The sequence below is a fragment of the Sabethes cyaneus genome, chromosome 3 (genome assembly GCF_943734655.1).
Source record: "Sabethes cyaneus chromosome 3, idSabCyanKW18_F2, whole genome shotgun sequence".
NCBI lineage: Eukaryota > Metazoa > Arthropoda > Insecta > Diptera > Culicidae > Sabethes > Sabethes cyaneus.
In genome coordinates this window covers 54357725-54375892 of record NC_071355.1, presented here as the reverse complement: position 1 = coordinate 54375892, position 18168 = coordinate 54357725, and the positions used below count along the sequence as shown (strand labels likewise).

Genomic DNA, 18168 nt, shown 5'->3' with positions numbered 1-18168 from the left:
CACAAACATACAAGCAGTGCTCAATTGTGAAATTTATGACTCGGCCCTCCAGGTCTCGTTCTAATCTGACGTATTACAACTATCTTTTATTTTCTTGCCCTTGTACGTTCGAAATAAACTAATAAATTTTCAAAAAAGTCTGTTTTCGTAAATTAAATTAAAAGACCAGTACAATTCTTTTTAAGTCTAACGCAGTGAGTAGCACTTTTCCCAACGACACGAACCAGGTAGACGTCATATCCTCTGTCTGTATTACTGATAACGCTACCCGTAAAACGTCAAACAAACGTTATCAGTCGTAGCTTGTTTTCACTCTCCGTATAGCATCAGCGTGGAGTACATTCTTACTACCTAACGGGAGTGTTATTCTTCCCATTTGTCGGAGTTCGGAGTGTCGTAGTTCACTCACAGGCGACGAAATGATAATGCAGCGAACCGGGATGGGTACTTCGGGTAGTAATCCGATCGATAAGAATAACACTTGAATTGAGTTCTATTTGAGCTGATCGGATGCAGGCAGGCAATCAGTACTATTCGAGCATCGGTACGGAACGGATTAGCCTGAGGATCTTGTCCTCTGTTAGCGACGTGGTTGTAGTCTACTGGGAATAGAAGTCTAACCATCGTGCAACAATTTGTCTGTTGAAGGATTAAGCTTTTTTGCTCATTTAGTGGTACACAAGTACGCGTGTATCGTTGTGAGAAAAAAATTCGATTACATTCCAGATCAGTGTTCAGAATAATTTTTCAAAATGTGCAGAATGAAATCATCAAGCCAGCGCTCGGAGGTTATACGTTTATCGGTACCTGTGACCCGACGATGAGATAGACGGTTGTGCTGTCCGTTTACGTTCCGCAGAGAGCTATAAGTTATATGTACATGGCAAAAGTTCAATGAATCCCGATTTGCTTTGTTTTAAAGTGCGAAAAAAGTGATCGAATAGTACCGAATCAAAAAAAAAATTGTTCCAAAAAATACTCTCCGGGAGTAGCATAAATAACCTCACTAAGTCTCGGTAGACAAACGACTAGGAAATTTCTTTCAACGCAGCACATCGAGTGCAGAGAAGAAAAAAAGTGGTGGCCCTCATCCGTACGGATCAAAGTGTCGTATCAACAACGCACTCAACGTGATCTCTCGTAACCGTGTGTATTGCAAATACTGGAAGTGGTGCGTGAAATTGTGTCTTGTTGTCGGAGCCGTTTTAGTCTCCGCGCTGCATCCTGTTGCCGCCATCACCGCCGCCGCCGCCGCCGCCGCCGCCACCACCACCGTCGTCTTGTCGTGTTTGTCCTCGAATCGTAACCGTTACGATCTGTGCTCGTCTTATCAATCAGTAATTCGTCCTAGCTACGTCTAGTTGCGTCTAGCTGCTCTCTAGTTCACCGTGACTCGGCCCAGAAACATAAGCAAACCAACATGGCACTAGACTTTACCAAACGACAGTGGCTCACACTGATGATCATGGGACTGGCGGACTTTTGCAATGCAATTTGCGTCAGTCTGCAGGCTCCATTTTTCCCCAACGAGGTAGGATATAGAACGCGTTATACAGCACAATGATTTATCATTAATCAGTACGATATTAGAAACTTTTCTGCTCGATTTTTTTTCGGTTAACTAGCATTTTGCGAAAATTTCGCACTGACACTTTTTAATCCAGACGTAGAGTAATAAGTCTTGTTTTAATTTTTCAGTTGAAACAAACTAGATTTGATAATAATTAGGCTAATGGGGTGCCTTTTTAGGAACCTTTTTCAATACGTATTTTCATTAACAATAAAACAAAATTTGCGCAGTAATTGAACTTACAGTAATTTTAATAAGTTAAAGATATTAGTTATGAAGCAAAAAAACATATTATTTTTAATATTTAACTGTAAATTCTGGTACTGTTCAATCACTGTGCGCGAAGAGTAAAACCTAAGTAATGTAAAAGTTGCTAACTTACTTGCTTGCTGTTGCTATTTACTTAAGTAATTATCAACTGCACAGCTAAGCACTCGTCTACAGCAATTGAATGATTTTGAACAAATGAAAGCAGCTTGTTTTTAGTGAAATACCTTCCAAAAACCGTGTAAAATACGTTTTTTGCATAGCAACTCTGCACCCAATTATTGCACACCAAAATAACTTTCAAATCGTATTATTGCATACTTCACGCCTAATTGTTGCACAGCTTTTGTTTTGACTTTTTCTCATTATTGCATTGGCATTAGGCCATTACAAATATTTAAAAAAGTTTTTTTCCGGTGTTAGGCCACTGAAAGGGGGGGGGCGAAAAAAAACAGAGAATTTTTTAATCAAGCAAAAAAATATGGATTTCAGGCATTTTTACTTAAAGTTTAAACGTGAAAACCAAATCTATTCTTGCTTTTAATAAATACGTTGTTATTTTTCATGCAAAAATCTACGATCAAAAAGACAAAAACGAAAAAAAAAAATTTTTTTGGCCGAGTTTCGGAAATTCCGATGTCCGAATTTCCATTTCTATTTCGTGCTAGAAGCGTTAACTCAACTCGTACACTCATTTTTCGAGTTTTTCAGGTTGTAGAGCCCACAGACAATTGATTTTATAAAAAAAATTTAACTCATATCCTATAAATTATTTTTTTGCCCCCCGATTTTTCAAGCCAATTTCCAAGGGGGGGAGGGGGGTGACAAAAACTTTGAAAATGATTTGCAATGGCTTTACTGCCAAGTTCTTTTATTTGTGATCAAAGTCACTTTTTCGTAGTTTGAATCACCGTGCGATTATGGAATACTCCATTACCGAGAAAAATCAATAAAACCCTGAATTAACTTGAGGATTATCTTAGCATTTATTATGGATCTGGAAACCTTGCATGAAACGGTGAAAAACGGGAAAAATCGCGATACGAAAACTACGGCTTTCGCTTGCGTTGATAAACAAAAAGCAACAGCGCAGAGAAATGAACTGTCAAATGCGCGTTGCAGAAAAAAGCAGATGTGCAATAAAACTGGAAGGAGTGTCGTACGTTGTTCCAACTATTGAACTACCGTCTGCCGGGGTGAGATTGTGCCAAAAAAGCATAGGTTTTTGTTGTTTAGCTTGTCATACACAAAATTTAGCGATTAAGTTGATGCAAAGTCTGTGAAAATATACTTCAATGTTTAGTTAACAACTGCCACAAAAATCGTTTAATTACTATGAATATTGATAGTATTAAAATTACATGAACTTTGGCACAATCTCACTCCTTCTACGGGGTGACATTGGGCCAAAAACATAAAGTTGAGTTAAATACAGTTGGATTTCGAATTTGGCAACAAATGCGTTTCATCTATGTTGCCAAAAACGAAACCGTGCCAAAATCGAGACCCTTTTTTGATAGAAAAAATTGAATGTAAATGCGTTAGAAATTGACTAAATGTTATTAATCAACGATTGCAACCTTTTTTTGTTCACAAAATCCGTCAAGAGCTATCCGTCCGGTGGAAGTAAGTTTTTGGCGACCTGAGGAAAGACGTAGTCCTACGGCAATAAAAATATTTTTGTTAGAAACATTCTATAACCGCAAACAATTTTTCGTGAACACACTTAGGCCAATATTTTTTCGTCATTAAAGTATGTATGCGGAAACTGACCGATATTTAAGCATATTTTTGAAAGTAAAATATTTTGTGTTGCCAAAAACGGATACTTTTGTAGCCAAAATCGAACCATGCCAAATTCGAAATCCCACTGTACCTAATAAATAAACAGTAGCGTATCTATGAACAATATACATGATTAACAATATGAACTAGCTCGTATGGGGCCGAGCATGAAGCACGTGGGCTATTAGAAGTCAGGGGACGATCAAAAACAACGCACGTCACAAATTATAATAAAATGTATGGACGAAAACTACTCGAGAGGTCTACAACGACCAGTAATGAGTGCGTGGTTTATAGATAGCTACAAAATATGTAGTAGCGTCTCCAGACTGTACAAAGGGGAAACGAAAGGGGTATAAAATCTCAGAAGGCTTATCTACTTGATCATTCAATAAAGTTTATTATTTACTTCGTTCGATATTCTGCAGCCAGAGGACACGCAGTCAGCCATTTCTTTAAAACCGACAGTATGCATAAGGTGAAACATATTTATTTCACATTAAAGGGTTTATTCAAAGGATCTGAAATTTCTAAAGAAAAAGTAAAAATGAAATTTAATTAATTAGCAGACTTGCGGTACTGTTTGGTCCTTAAAAGATAATGCAATCTAAATTGTCAAAATATTGTGTTCCCTAGTAAGCAATGCAAGTGTATTGATGTACACTGATATATTTTTGTTGCGTAAGGGAATTTGACACGCCTAACCGATCGTTATAGTTTGGCACAATCTCACCTCGTGAATCTCAGAAGGTGCAAAGTTTAGAAAAAAAATTATTTTCGTAATCAGAAGCCGTTCAAGGCATAATAGCATTTCAATATTGCGACATTTGCCCCTATTTAGACTGCCCCGATTTACACGATTATCACAGTCGAATCTCGCACACGATTTCGCTCAAAGAAAATGAAGTGAAAAAGAAGGGGAAGAAGGAAAAAGAAGGGGAAGAAGGAAAAAGAAGTCAAACACATTAGTAGATTAAACTGAAAGCCACTCTAGTGTCAGATTAACAGTGCAAAATGTGGTACGTTGCATTAAATGATTATCACAGTAGTCTAAATAGTCATAAAAGGGGCAATATATAGTAAATGAATACTTTATCTATCTTCAGAATAGCAAGTTGATGCGATTTCTTGTTTAGGTTGGTTTATATGGGACATTTATTTTCAACGTTTTTCCCAGTATTTTGGACCATAAGTTTGAAATCCTTTTTTTGCAAAACTGTTCGCTGATATTAATTGTATTCCATTCCACGTTATGCATTGAATTTGAGCCATCAGTTTGCATAAATCTAATCTATTTTTATAAACAAACATTGTTGATTTTTGGCACAATGTCACCCCCGTGGCCCTGTCACCCCGGATGGCGGTACTGAATTCATCGGCTATTTGTGTTACAAAGCCCCAATTTTATTCACTTATTGAGTAAAATAAGTTTCTATCAATGGTACGAAACCCATGGAACATGTTTGTTTGCATCTAACATTCGGTGAAAGAATGTTTTGTAAATCAACTTTCTTAACAATTTTGACAAGAAAATCGTTTGGTGAAGGCAAAATTGGGACACATGTAAGAAAATTTATTATGACGCTAAAAAAATCACGGTAATTTACAAGAAAAAATCGAAAAAATTGGATGGATAATGAAAATGTATAACCGATTTTGGTGTCAAATTACATTTAATATAACAAACCATCGAGAAAAGGTGCAAACACTACGAAGCGAGCAATAATTGGCAAATTACCCTATTCAAGTTTTTTGTGACACACTCTCTCAAAACTATGTAAGACTTGCTGAATCGAAATAATTGAGAAAAAAAACACTAGAAATAAGATATTAATCCGGATACGTTTTTGTTCTATAGGTAGTGCATTAAGGGGGGACCCTACTCTGGAAGACCGAAAAATATTAGCTTTTCATAATTTTTTTTCAGTTGCTAAAATCATAGTTAAGAGGGGTATTTTGGTTATTGGTTAGGATATATTTTGTATTTTTTGGACACCAGAATAGTAATTATTATGCGGGGTAGGTAGGTGGGCGCGTGAATGCCCTCTAGAAAATAGTTCCTTGCTAGCGATACGTGCCGGAAACCAACGGAGTATCGTAGAACAGGTTTCAAGGATGATTTTGAAGCTTTAGATTAATAATTGTTACGTAGCGGTTTTTGAAAATTCGAAAAATTACCAAAATGGCGGCAATTTTTCCAAAAGAAAGGTGTTTTTTCATCAAAAATCGCCAATTAAAAGCTCATAAAAAATTGTAAAATTGAGATATCAAAAAACGGTGACGTAACAATTTAGATATTTCATTTTTACATGCTGAAAAAAAATTCAGTCAAATCGGTCCATTAGATTCTGAGATACACGTACCGCCAGCTAAAGAAACATGGTTTCAGGGAAAACGCGTTCAAAGTTTCGTACAGCAATGGACTTCCCTTGAGGTGACTCCACGACATTTAACGTAAGTTTTCAACGAGATGAGATATTAGAAAATCCTTTTGGCGTGCCATTTCTTAAGGTATAAGTGTCTCGAAAATGCAACAAAATAAAATTCGATTTTCCGACTTTCCGGAGTAGGGTCCCCCCTTAAATCCTTTGTATTTAATCTATTAATAGGCAAAATATGTAAGGGTTATTTTTTACAGAGACATTCGTTTAGTCGCATGGTAGATAAATTCGTCGACTATCTCAAAGTCATCGCCGTCGATCAATATACTACTGCCCAAACGGCGTCGGTCGGCCTCAGTTCCGCTGGCCAGCAAGTACTCTGTTTTAGATATATGTACCTTTAAACCTGGTTACCTGGTGTACTGTTCATCCCTCGTCACAGATGCTCTACCGATAATTCATGCCTTCGGCAAAGCAGAGAATTGAATAGATTTATTGATGATCGTGCCCCGCGTATTAATATCCGCTCGGTTCATAACACCTTGTAGCGCTATGTTGAACAGCAGGCATGAAAGACCATCACATTGACGAAATCATCTGTGTGATTCGAATGAACTTGACAATCCACCCGAAATCCGACCACAGCACTGTGTACCATCCATCGTAGATTTAATCAGTTTGATGAGCTTCCTGGGGAAGCAATTCTCGTCCATGATTTCCCATAGCTCTTTTCGGTCATTGGTATCGTATGCGGCTTTGAAGTCAACGAACAAATGGTGCATGTATTTACGGCCCTTTTGGAAGATCTGCTGCAGAGTAAATATTTGATCCGTTGTAGACCGACCTTCGACGAAGCCGGCTTGATAAGTTCCCACAAATCTATTCGCAATTGGTGATAGTCGGCGGAAAATGATTTGGAACAGCACTTTATAGGCGGCATTGAGAACGGTGATCGTTCAATAATCCTCACAGTCCAAGTTGTCGCTCTTTTTATAGATCGGGCAGATAACACCATCTTTCCACTCTTCCGGTAGCTGCCTCGTATCCTAAATTCTAACAATTAGTCGGTGTATACAAACGGCTAGTTTTTCTGGTCCCATTTTAATAAGCTCCGCTCTGACGCCATGTTTCCCAGCTGACTTGTTGTTCTTTAGCCGCATGATGACCTGAACTTCGCCAATCGTTGGGGCTGGTACTTCTTCCCCGTTTGTTGCACCGTCGAAATCGCTTTCCCAACCGCCACAGTTTTTCGCATGGGCGCCATTCAGGTGTTCGTAGAAGTGCTGCTTCCACCTATCGATCATCTCACGATCGTCCGTCAGAACCTGCCATTCTTATCCCGACACGTTTTGGCTCACGGTACAAAGCCTTTGCGGGATCCGTTCAGTTTCTGGTAGAACTTTCGCGTTTCCTGAGAACGATGCAGCCGCTCCAATTCTGCATCTTTATGCTCTTGCAGGTAACGCTTTTTCTCTAGAAAGATTTGATTTGGTGCATTTTCTTCTGTTTGTGTCTTTCCACGTTTTGACATGTGACACTGCGCAATTTGGCCGCTCGCACAGTGGTATCATCCTCCTGAAATCATCGTCAAATCAAGAGTTCCGGTGATTCCGTGCCACATGCTCGATGGAGCTCTCCGCCATACTGCTGATGGCTGTTTTGATGGTGTTCTAACAGTCCTCGAGAGGGGTTGCGTTCAGCTCATCCTCTTCCGGCAGCACACCCTCGAGTGAATGCGCGTAGTTTGCGGCAACGTCTGGTTGTTTTAGCCGTGCGAGATCTAATCGAGGCGATGTTGTTACCGAATGTTACCGGAATATTGTTCACAACGGAGAGTTTTGGGTGCATCTTAACCATCACTAGGCAGTGGTCCAAGCGCTTCGATAGGATCTAACGTTGATAATGTCTCAGAAGTGTCGACCGTCAATCAAAACGTGGTCAATCTGTGATTCTGTCTGATTTGGTGGTGGTGTACTTGTGTAGGAGTCTGTGTTGGAAGAAGGTACTACATACCGCCAAGTCCTTGGAGGCGGCAAAATCGAAAAGTCTCACACTTAATAAAAGAACCGAATTCGGCAAAATTTTGCCGAAATTTCAACAGGCGAACGTTCGGCAAAAATGTCGATGGTGCAAATTAACGTTTACGGATTTTTAGTAACGTTTGGTGAAATAAAAAAATTTGCCGAGCGGTCGGCTGTTGAGATTTCGGTGAAATTTTGCCGAACTCGGTGCTTTTGTTTAAGTGTGAGGCCCATTTCATTGGCCAGCTGGTGTGCGCTGAACCCTCCAATCACCGGTTTGTATTCCTCCTCCTGGTCGATCTGTGCATTGAAATCCCCGATGACGATTTTGATATTATGTTTTGAACAGCGGTCGTATTCACTCTCCAACTGCGCGTAGAATTCGACGGTACGCATTATTCAGCCGTTTACCAGCCTGAATTTCCTCACACGTATTATTGTCGGCGGTGGCCAGAGATCCCAGAGGTTTCTAATAGGAGTTGGCAACTCTCTCTCTCTCTCTCTCTCTCTCTCTCTCTCTCTCTCGCTCTCTCTGTCTGTTCCTCTGTTCCACACAATTTCCATCATGCCAACTTCCATTCTTCAACTTCAGCATTGCTCTTGCTAGAGAACTAGAGAAGTTTTAATACACTACTAAGATACAAACATAATTGCATAAAAATTTACTTTATAGAACTAATGACATTATTTTTCAATCATTGCCGCTTATTTACTCTAATAAAAATGAATAACAATGGCAGTATACATAAAGCATCGAGCGCAATTGCTTGACTGTTTTTGTCATGGCTACTGCAAATAAACTGATAACTAGCCAAATGTGGGAGTTGCTTTACTAGGGCCACACTACCGAGTCTCGCGTTTGGACTGCTACCTTCGTTTTAGGATCAGACGCTGTCATGAGGCGCTCCTAACCTGGAGTGCAAACTTACGACCTTAGTTTCCAACGGGGTTGGTTACCCAATACCCAAAAGTTGCTCGCATCCCGGCTAGTACCACGAGGAGGAGGGGTGGCTGGATAAGAGGCTGGAAACCACCGTGTAATCTATGTTATACCTACAGCTCCATGACGCACCAATAATTTTTTTTTGTCGGAAGATTTGACCACTGCGACCATTATTTTGATCTATTGTGGTATTGGCACCAACGATGGTAGGCGTTATCCAGCCGTTTACCAGGCAATTTTAGGAACAGCATGGGCCCGATTAATCAATTCAGTATTACACGCTATCAGTTCTATAGATTTTTCCGGGCGGATGTTTACTAAAAAATAGGTATAAATTGAATGCGTTGAGCAAAAGTCAGTTCATGAATACTGGTACACATTCAACCGGTTAGAACTGGTTGAAGCATTCCTATTTAAGTACACAGCTAATCTTTCTTTCAGATTATTTCTCAGGATCGTAAAGTAAATCGACGAAACAACAGACGACTGGCGGTTGTTCACAAGTAAAAATAGGGTTAGACAACTTATTACAAAAATAGCAAAATAAGAAACTTGCAAATTCCAATTTTCTTCAGTGCTAGTATGGATTGCGCTGATTACACCCTTTAAACCTAAGTTATCATTTCAAAGTAAAAAGCTCAACCTTTTTATTTAACATTTAACTGAAAATTCAATTATAAAAGACACATCAACATCGCATCTAAATTGAGCAAGCCCAAGAGCAATGATCATTCGAAGGTTAACAAAGTGCCGGAACAAACCAAAATTAATTAGTAAAATAGAAAGCTAACGAACCCGAACGTCATAAAGTTCGTTCATCAGTTAGAAAAACACAATGTAGTGGAGCCTTATCAGCCCAACATAACGCATGGACTATCAAATTAGATTGACCTTGTACGGCGTCTAGAAACGCATCATTACTTACGACTCGCCGCTAGAATAAGTGAAAACATTACGTTTGTAGTCAAGAAGGTACCTTTGACGTTAGGATTTCCCCTCTAATCTTGTTTTCAAAAATAGCTTCAGCTAAATCCTTGCATAACAATCACGTTTCACTGGGAGTTCATTGAAAATATCAGTTCGTAAAATTTGGGCAATGAATGTATGGTTATTTCTAATTGCTGGTTGCTATGTGAGAGATCAGATTCTTCAAAGTACATTATTAGAAAGTTAATACACAGAACTATAATTTGCGGCATCGTACAATAACAAAATTCAGACAAGCGAAATATAGAAAGAAAATCAAACCAGCAATGGCTACCAGCCTTGAGCAAACTGATCTCGTCGTCGCCGTCCGTCCGTCGCCGTCGTCGTCGTGTTGTTGTTATAGACGCACATGCCGATAGACAGTTACAAGTCAAAGTTTTGTAATGTGATCCTGGCGCTTCTGACGCTCAGACGCGCATGGCGATGCGATTGATAGCGTACGGGATGCAAATCATTGTTCTGTACTGAGAATGCTGCAAGTTGAAAGTACGACTGTAGCTTACTAGCTAATATTTATCACGGTTGATGTCGTTCACTAGAATATTTACTTAACCCCATATATCATATCAGCCACTATATACTGTAAAATGACCGTAACAAAGATTTATGCGCTATTTGATGATACGGTTTTGTTCGGTATTCTTGCAGGCAGAGAAAAAAGGTGCCACAGCTACCGAGTACGGACTGGTGTTCGGCGTATTCGAGCTGGTCGTGTTCATCATCTCCCCAATTTACGGTCAGTATATCAACCGGATTGGACCGAAAGTATTATTCAACAGCGGAATTTTCACCACCGGCACGTCGGCCATTCTGTTTGGCCTGCTGGACCGAGTCCCGACACACATTCCGTTCATCACATTAGCCTTCGTGATCCGAATCGTGGAAGCACTAGGCAACGCTGCCTTCCTCACAGCATCCTTTGCCATCATTGCGAAAGAGTTCCCGAACAATGTGGCAACAACCTTCGTAAGTACTCTACAAATGTACCATCAGAGCAAATCATTTACCACACTTCTTGTAGGCATCACTAGAGACCTGCTTTGGATTAGGGCTGATAGTAGGCCCTATGGTGGGAGGTGCCCTATACTCCATCGGAGGCTACTACTTACCGTTTGTAATTCTCGGCTCAGCCCTGTTCATCACAGCGATCCTTACACTTTGCATTCTTCCGAAACACTCGAACGAACCCTACCAGGACAGTGAGAAAAAAGCTTCCGTGTGGAGTGTCATGAAAATCCCCGGTGTCCTGGTTAGTTCCTTAGCGATATGTGCAACTAGCGCGTCGATTGGGTTTCTCAGTGCAACACTGGAACCACATCTTCGACAGTTTGATCTGAGTCCTATTCTGTTGGGTAAATAGAAATTATAACCTATCTGAAACATTTCATGCAATATTCTCTAATTTTCCTAAAAAGGTGTTGTCTTTGTAATCAACGGTGGCATCTATGCCTTGACGGCACCTGCGTTTGGATGGATGGTTGACAAGTTCCTGAATCCTAAGGTATGTTCTGCTGCAGGATGCTTTCTGGTGGTAGGAGCTTTTATGACAATTGGACCAGCTTCCTTCATTCCGGCGGAAACGTAAGTGAATGGATTTTGTTCTCTTTGTTACTTGCTATAACAGTACCCGCACCACTTATTTTACACAGGTCACTGGAGCTTGTCATTGTTGCACTCGTGCTGCATGGTTTAGGAATAGCGTCAGTTTTGGTATCGGGATTCACCGACTCACTAAGGACAGCAATGTAAGTATTACCTACTAGTATATTACTACTACGCTTCTGGCATATTGTAATACTGTAAGGTTTTGTTGTGGTATTACGCGATACTAAGACGATACAAGCCAAAAAATACTTATAGCTAGCTAATAAAACCATAATAAAATTCTATAGCAATAATAAAACAAATTTATTGTGGTTGCTTATATTACCACGATAAAACAACTTGGCTGCGCCACACCTCTAATAAATATTCTAAATAGGTAGAGCGTAGCAATACAATAGGGTGCACCAGTACAAAATGGATCTGACAACTAACCGCTATAAATCGGTTGTAATATTTGCTGCTTGCAACTGTCAACTGGATCAAACCATGAAAACAACAGGCGGCGCAAGGCGCAAAGGCGGCCAGTTAATTCAGCATGTTTAGGGTTGCCAGTTGATCAAATTAAAAACTTACCCCCGTTAGTTTACATGAAGAATCGTTTAAACGAACGGGGGTACACGGTAATCGGTTTTATTGCTGCCATCAGCAGAGCACGATAATACTACTTGAGCTCATAACCTGATTCTTAAAGAGGTTATAAAAACTTTCTGAAGAGTGGGCCATTTGGTCGGAAGGCAGTTTTATAGCGGTCATCAGAAAACTCTTTGCTAATAGTTTTATTAGCGGTTTTAGGAACGAACATAAATTACTGCCTTGGTTTTCCAATTACCATTTCAAATTTGTAATATTTTGCTTTCCCATAACTCTTTCTAATTTTCTCATCCCTTTCCGACCTCACTCCATGTCTTTCCGTTTCTATCCTATTTCTTGCTCCCATTTTCCCACTTCCATATTCCTTTCCCATTTTCTTCTCGCATCATTTCATTCCCATTTTCTTATTTCCGCTGTTTCTTCTTTCATTCCTCCTTTCTATTTCACTTTTAATTTTTCCTTTCCCTTTACACGTTCTCATGTTCTACTTCAACGTCTTTTGCTCCTTTTCCTTCGTTCCATTTCTTCCTTCTTACTTACCATTTCTCGTTTGTTTCGTTTTCGTTTTCGTTTTCGTTTTCGTTTTCGTTTTCGTTTTCGTTTTCGTTTTCGTTTTCGTTTTCGTTTTCGTTTTCGTTTTCGTTTTCGTTTTCGTTTTCGTTTTCGTTTTCGTTTTCGTTTTCGTTTTCGTTTTCGTTTTCGTTTTCGTTTTCGTTTTCGTTTTCGTTTTCGTTTTCGTTTTCGTTTTCGTTTTCGTTTTCGTTTTCGTTTTCGTTTTCGTTTTCGTTTTCGTTTTCGTTTTCGTTTTCGTTTTCGTTTTCGTTTTCGTTTTCGTTTTCGTTTTCGTTTTCGTTTTCGTTTTCGTTTTCGTTTTCGTTTTCGTTTTCGTTTTCGTTTTCGTTTTCGTTTTCGTTTTCGTTTTCGTTTTCGTTTTCGTTTTCGTTTTCGTTTTCGTTTTCGTTTTCGTTTTCGTTTTCGTTTTCGTTTTCGTTTTCGTTTTCGTTTTCGTTTTCGTTTTCGTTTTCGTTTTCGTTTTCGTTTTCGTTTTCGTTTTCGTTTTCGTTTTCGTTTTCGTTTTCGTTTTCGTTTTCGTTTTCGTTTTCGTTTTCGTTTTCGTTTTCGTTTTCGTTTTCGTTTTCGTTTTCGTTTTCGTTTTCGTTTTCGTTTTCGTTTTCGTTTTCGTTTTCGTTTTCGTTTTCGTTTTCGTTTTCGTTTTCGTTTTCGTTTTCGTTTTCGTTTTCGTTTTCGTTTTCGTTTTCGTTTTCGTTTTCGTTTTCGTTTTCGTTTTCGTTTTCGTTTTCGTTTTCGTTTTCGTTTTCGTTTTCGTTTTCGTTTTCGTTTTCGTTTTCGTTTTCGTTTTCGTTTTCGTTTTCGTTTTCGTTTTCGTTTTCGTTTTCGTTTTCGTTTTCGTTTTCGTTTTCGTTTTCGTTTTCGTTTTCGTTTTCGTTTTCGTTTTCGTTTTCGTTTTCGTTTTCGTTTTCGTTTTCGTTTTCGTTTTCGTTTTCGTTTTCGTTTTCGTTTTCGTTTTCGTTTTCGTTTTCGTTTTCGTTTTCGTTTTCGTTTTCGTTTTCGTTTTCGTTTTCGTTGTCGTTGTCGTTTTCCTTTTCCTTTTCCTTTTCCTTTTCCTTTTCCTTTTCCTTTTCCTTTTCCTTTTCCTTTTCCTTTTCCTTTTCCTTTTCCTTTTCCTTTTCCTTTTCCTTTTCCTTTTCCTTTTCCTTTTCCTTTTCCTTTTCCTTTTCCTTTTCCTTTTCCTTTTCCTTTTCCTTTTCCTTTTCCTTTTCCTTTTCCTTTTCCTTTTCCTTTTCCTTTTCCTTTTCCTTTTCCTTTTCCTTTTCCTTTTCCTTTTCCTTTTCCTTTTCCTTTTCCTTTTCTTTTCCTTTTCCTTTTCCTTTTCTTTTCCTTTTCCTTTTCCTTTTCCTTTTCCTTTTCGTTTTCCTTTTCCTTTTCGTTTTCCTTTTCCTTCTCCTTTTCTTTTTCCTTTTCCTTTTCTTTTCCTTTTCATTTTCCTTTTCTTTTCCTCTTTTGTTTCTTTCTTTCTATTAAATTTCTTTAGTATTCCAATTTCACTTTTCTATACGTTTCCTTTTTCTTACTATTCTTTTCCATTGTTTCTTATCCTCGCGTATTTACCTTTTCCACCTATGTATATATTTGGCTTTTTCCATATTTCTTTCCCATTTCGCATTTAAATTTCCGATCTGTTTTTCTATTTAGTGCTGCGTTTTATTTTTTCAGATTTGATTTACTTTTCTCTTTCGTAGCTCTGTTTTGTTTTTCGTTATTCCATTTTCCTCTACTTTCTCACTCTCCCGTCTTTGTTTTTCTCCTCTCTTCTCAATTTTTTTCCTTCCGTTTTTGCACAATTTACTGTACCAATACCTATTTATTATACCTTTTTCCTTATCTGATTTCTTTTCAAGCCCTTTCACATTTGCTTCTTCATGCCGCCTATTCTTTCTTCCTTTTTTTCATTTTTTTGACAATTTTCCATTTTCCGCTTCCTCTTTTTGTTGTCTTTCGTTTTGATCTTTTTCTGCTTTTGTTTTTTTATTTTTATTTTGTCTTACACCGTGTTTCCATTCTCATTTCCATACCTGTTTCTTGTTTCGCTTTCCGAATCCCTTTTCCTATTTCATGATTCCATTTTCTTTCCCATTTCCCATTTGTTTTCTCTTTCATACCTACTTTCCATTAACTTTCCTCTTTTCCATTTCCGTTTTCCAGTATTTTCCTAGAGTATTTTCCTGTTGATTTCATCTTTCTAATTTCGTTTTCAGATCCTTTTCCTATTCTTTTTTCCAGTTTCGGTTTGTTATTTTCCATACCCGTTTCCCAGATTTCCTTCCCTATTAAAATTCTCATTTTCCGTTTTGTAATCTCTCTGTCTCATTTCTATTTCTTTTTATTTTACCATTTCCTTTTGCTCAACCTTCCGCTGTCATCGTTTCTTATTCTCCTCAAATATTCCGTTTCTTTGTTTTCCTATTTCCAGATCATTTTCTGTTCCTATTGTTAGTTTTTCTTCCTTCCTTCCTCTTTTCGTTTTGTATTTACATTTTTCCTTCGGTTTTACTTTTCTTTTTTCCCATTTTCTTTTCCCTGGGAAATTGGCTTGAAAAATCAGGGGGCAAAAAAATAATTTGTAGGATATAAGTTAATTTTTTTTCATAAAATCAATTGTCTGTGGGTGCTACAGCCTGAAAATGAGTGTACGAGTTGAGTTAATGCTTCTAGCACGAAACAGAAATGGAAATTCAAACAATGAAATTTTCGAAAATCGACCGAAATTTTTTTCTTTTGTTTTTGTCTTTTTTGTAGATTTTTGCATGGAAAATAATAACGCATATATTAAAAGCAAGAATAGATTTGGTTTTCACGTTTAAACTTTAAGTAAAAATGCCTAAAATCAATATTTTTTTGCTCGATTAAAAAATCTCTTTGTTTTTTTTCGTCCCCCCTCCTTCAGTAGCCCAACACCGGAAGGACAAAAACTTTATAAAATATTTGTAATGGCCTGAATTTAATCAAATTATATTCCTTTTTTCTCGTTTTTTAATTCCATTTCTAGTTTTCCGTTTCTATTTTCCCTTTTGCTTTTCTTCTTATCTTTTCCGTTTTTCTTTTCCTTTTCTGTTTCCTTTTGTTTTTTTCAGATTTAGTTTTTCATTTCTCGTTCTATTTATCATTGCTATTTCACTTTCTTTCATCTTTTCTTTCTCTTTGTTCATTTTCCTTTCCATTTTTTTCATGTACAGTTCTTATTTCCCTTAAAAATTCTGTTTTCTATTTATTTCCTTATATTTCTTGTTCGGCTTTTTCTTCTGTTTTCCGTTTCTTTATATCTTAGTCATACAATTGTTTGAGTTTAAATTCCTTTTCACTTTCTTTGGTTGTTGTTCAATTCTGTTCTCATCTTTGACTCTAATGTTTCTTTCCCATTTCGCTAGGTGACTCGTTTCTTTATTGCCTTTTTTTCCATTTCTACGTTTGTAATGAACAGAAAAATAACAATTTACACTAGCGGCCTTTCATTTTTGAATCGTTACTAGTCCAAAAATGCAACTTCGTGTAACTTTTGTAGAAGTTACTCACTTTCTACAAATCTTTTTAATGTACATTTCGATCCGACCTGTTATAAAAATTGCTATAATCTCGAAATCACGAATTCTACTATACTTATGTGATAGCTTAGGTTGTAAGGAGGATAAAAACTTTAAAATAATTTGCAATGGCCTTAATAATTCATACATAAAATAAAATTTATGCTATTTTGCTTACCAATAGTACATGACATTATTACAATAAGACTAATAAATCTTCAAATAATGTAACCAATATTTCTACGAAACTTTTTTCCAACAGTTCCAACGGCCTCCCGGATAGCATAGAAACCTACGGTCTCATCTCAGGCCTGTGGACATCGACGTTCGCCTTTGGAGCTTTCGTCGGACCGTCGGTGAGTGGGCTGCTGTTCGACGCCATAGGATTCCGCGGTTCGACCGTGTTCATCGTCGGACTGCAGCTGATCGTGGGCACCATCATATTGCTGTTCATCATGTGCGACCGCACACCGCGCCCGTACAAGAATCTCTCGGTAGAATCACTCGTCAAAATTCAGGACGGTCAACCGCCGGAAAGTGCTACCGCTAGCCGAAGCAGTAGTCTCGATATAAATTCGCGCGGGTGCGTATACGCCAAAGGCCGGGGAGTAGATACTAGTGATTGTGCGTCGGAGGATTCAGCTCATACTCCATTTCGGTTTACTTTATTTTTTCAGAAATATCACTCACCTAGGTATCATTCAATGTAGAAAAGTATTTGTAGTTTGTAGGAATCATATGTTTTCATGTATAGCTGGCTAGCAGTTACTAACAACTCATCTTAATTTACAAATGATATGTGTTATCATCATAGTCTGTATATTGGTAAACTACCATCATATTGTTAACAATAAACATCAAAAATTACTGTAATTATTTTTCTAATACTGTAGTGGTCTCATTTGGTGAAAAATACTTTTTTAACTAACCTCGTCTTAAACATCCGTCTTTCAGAAACAAATCAGGTTTTCTGGGTAGTCAGCATTCGATCAGCATCGAATCGTGGCGAATGTCTGCTAACAGTTTAATCCTCAGCAATAGCTACAGTAGCAAACAAGGTCGCTGGGCACGTTCTGTCACAGAGTAAGTACTGCACCAAACTAATCGTTGCTTATTGTTGCTTTCCGAGAAATAACCTTTACTTCCGTTTTAGACTCGAATCAAACAACGCTGCCCACTACGGCCCCCGCTATGGCAGTTTCGATGCCAGGCCCGCGTACCAGGACACAATGGCCTAGCGGTCCCACCCGTAGGTTTTTTTTTCTCGCTCAGCTATAGGTGTACATATATTTAAACTAATTGCTATAGGATTTTGTGCACAAAAGCATTTGCAGCGAAACTTTTCGGTTTCAACCGACACCGAGCAGTTAGTGGGCACGTGACCGCAGTCGAAAATATGTGCGATATTTTAGCACAAAACGCAGCATCCTTCTAGATTACAGGCTACATTATCGACTCCGTATAGCAACCTATACTCGCTGCTTTCCATACGATTCCACCATTTTCATCACCGCATATAATTTGAATGTCGAACGAAACAAAAAGTGTTCTCTATTTAATACACATAGAGCAGCCCTCATGACAAGCAAATGACCACCATCTTTGTTATTATGAGATTACGCAGGCGAAGAAGCAAAAAAAAGTTGGCAAAAATAAAAGAAAAACGAACTCGTGCAAGTGTACAACAGATATGATAGCAAAAAAAAGCATCTTCGGTGCAGCAAACATACTAAGAAAGAACCAGATAAGACGCTGTTAACGTGATAGCGAAAACGAAAAAAAAAATAAATTTCTTTATTTATAATGTAAACAACGTGTTTCAATTTCATTCAACGAGACCTTCGACCGACGACCATCAAGGGCTGATCGGGAACAATCAGCTGTTGATTTCCTCGTACTCTCTCGATGTGCAAAAGCT

At 38.2% G+C, this 18168-nt stretch overlaps 1 protein-coding gene across 1 annotated transcript; it reads left to right on the top strand.

Annotated features, from left to right (window-relative positions):
• The first annotated feature begins 600 nt into the window (after positions 1-600).
• Positions 601-17996, top strand: LOC128742608 (MFS-type transporter SLC18B1-like). The gene is made up of 8 exons (XM_053839019.1): positions 601-1531; positions 10603-10920; positions 10976-11306; positions 11370-11535; positions 11604-11699; positions 16513-16833; positions 17205-17333; positions 17404-17996. The coding sequence occupies exons 1-8, from the start codon at positions 1421-1423 to the stop codon at positions 17486-17488; spliced, it is 1557 nt and encodes a 518-aa protein (XP_053694994.1). The 5' UTR covers positions 601-1420; the 3' UTR covers positions 17489-17996.
• The last annotated feature ends 172 nt before the right edge of the window (positions 17997-18168 follow it).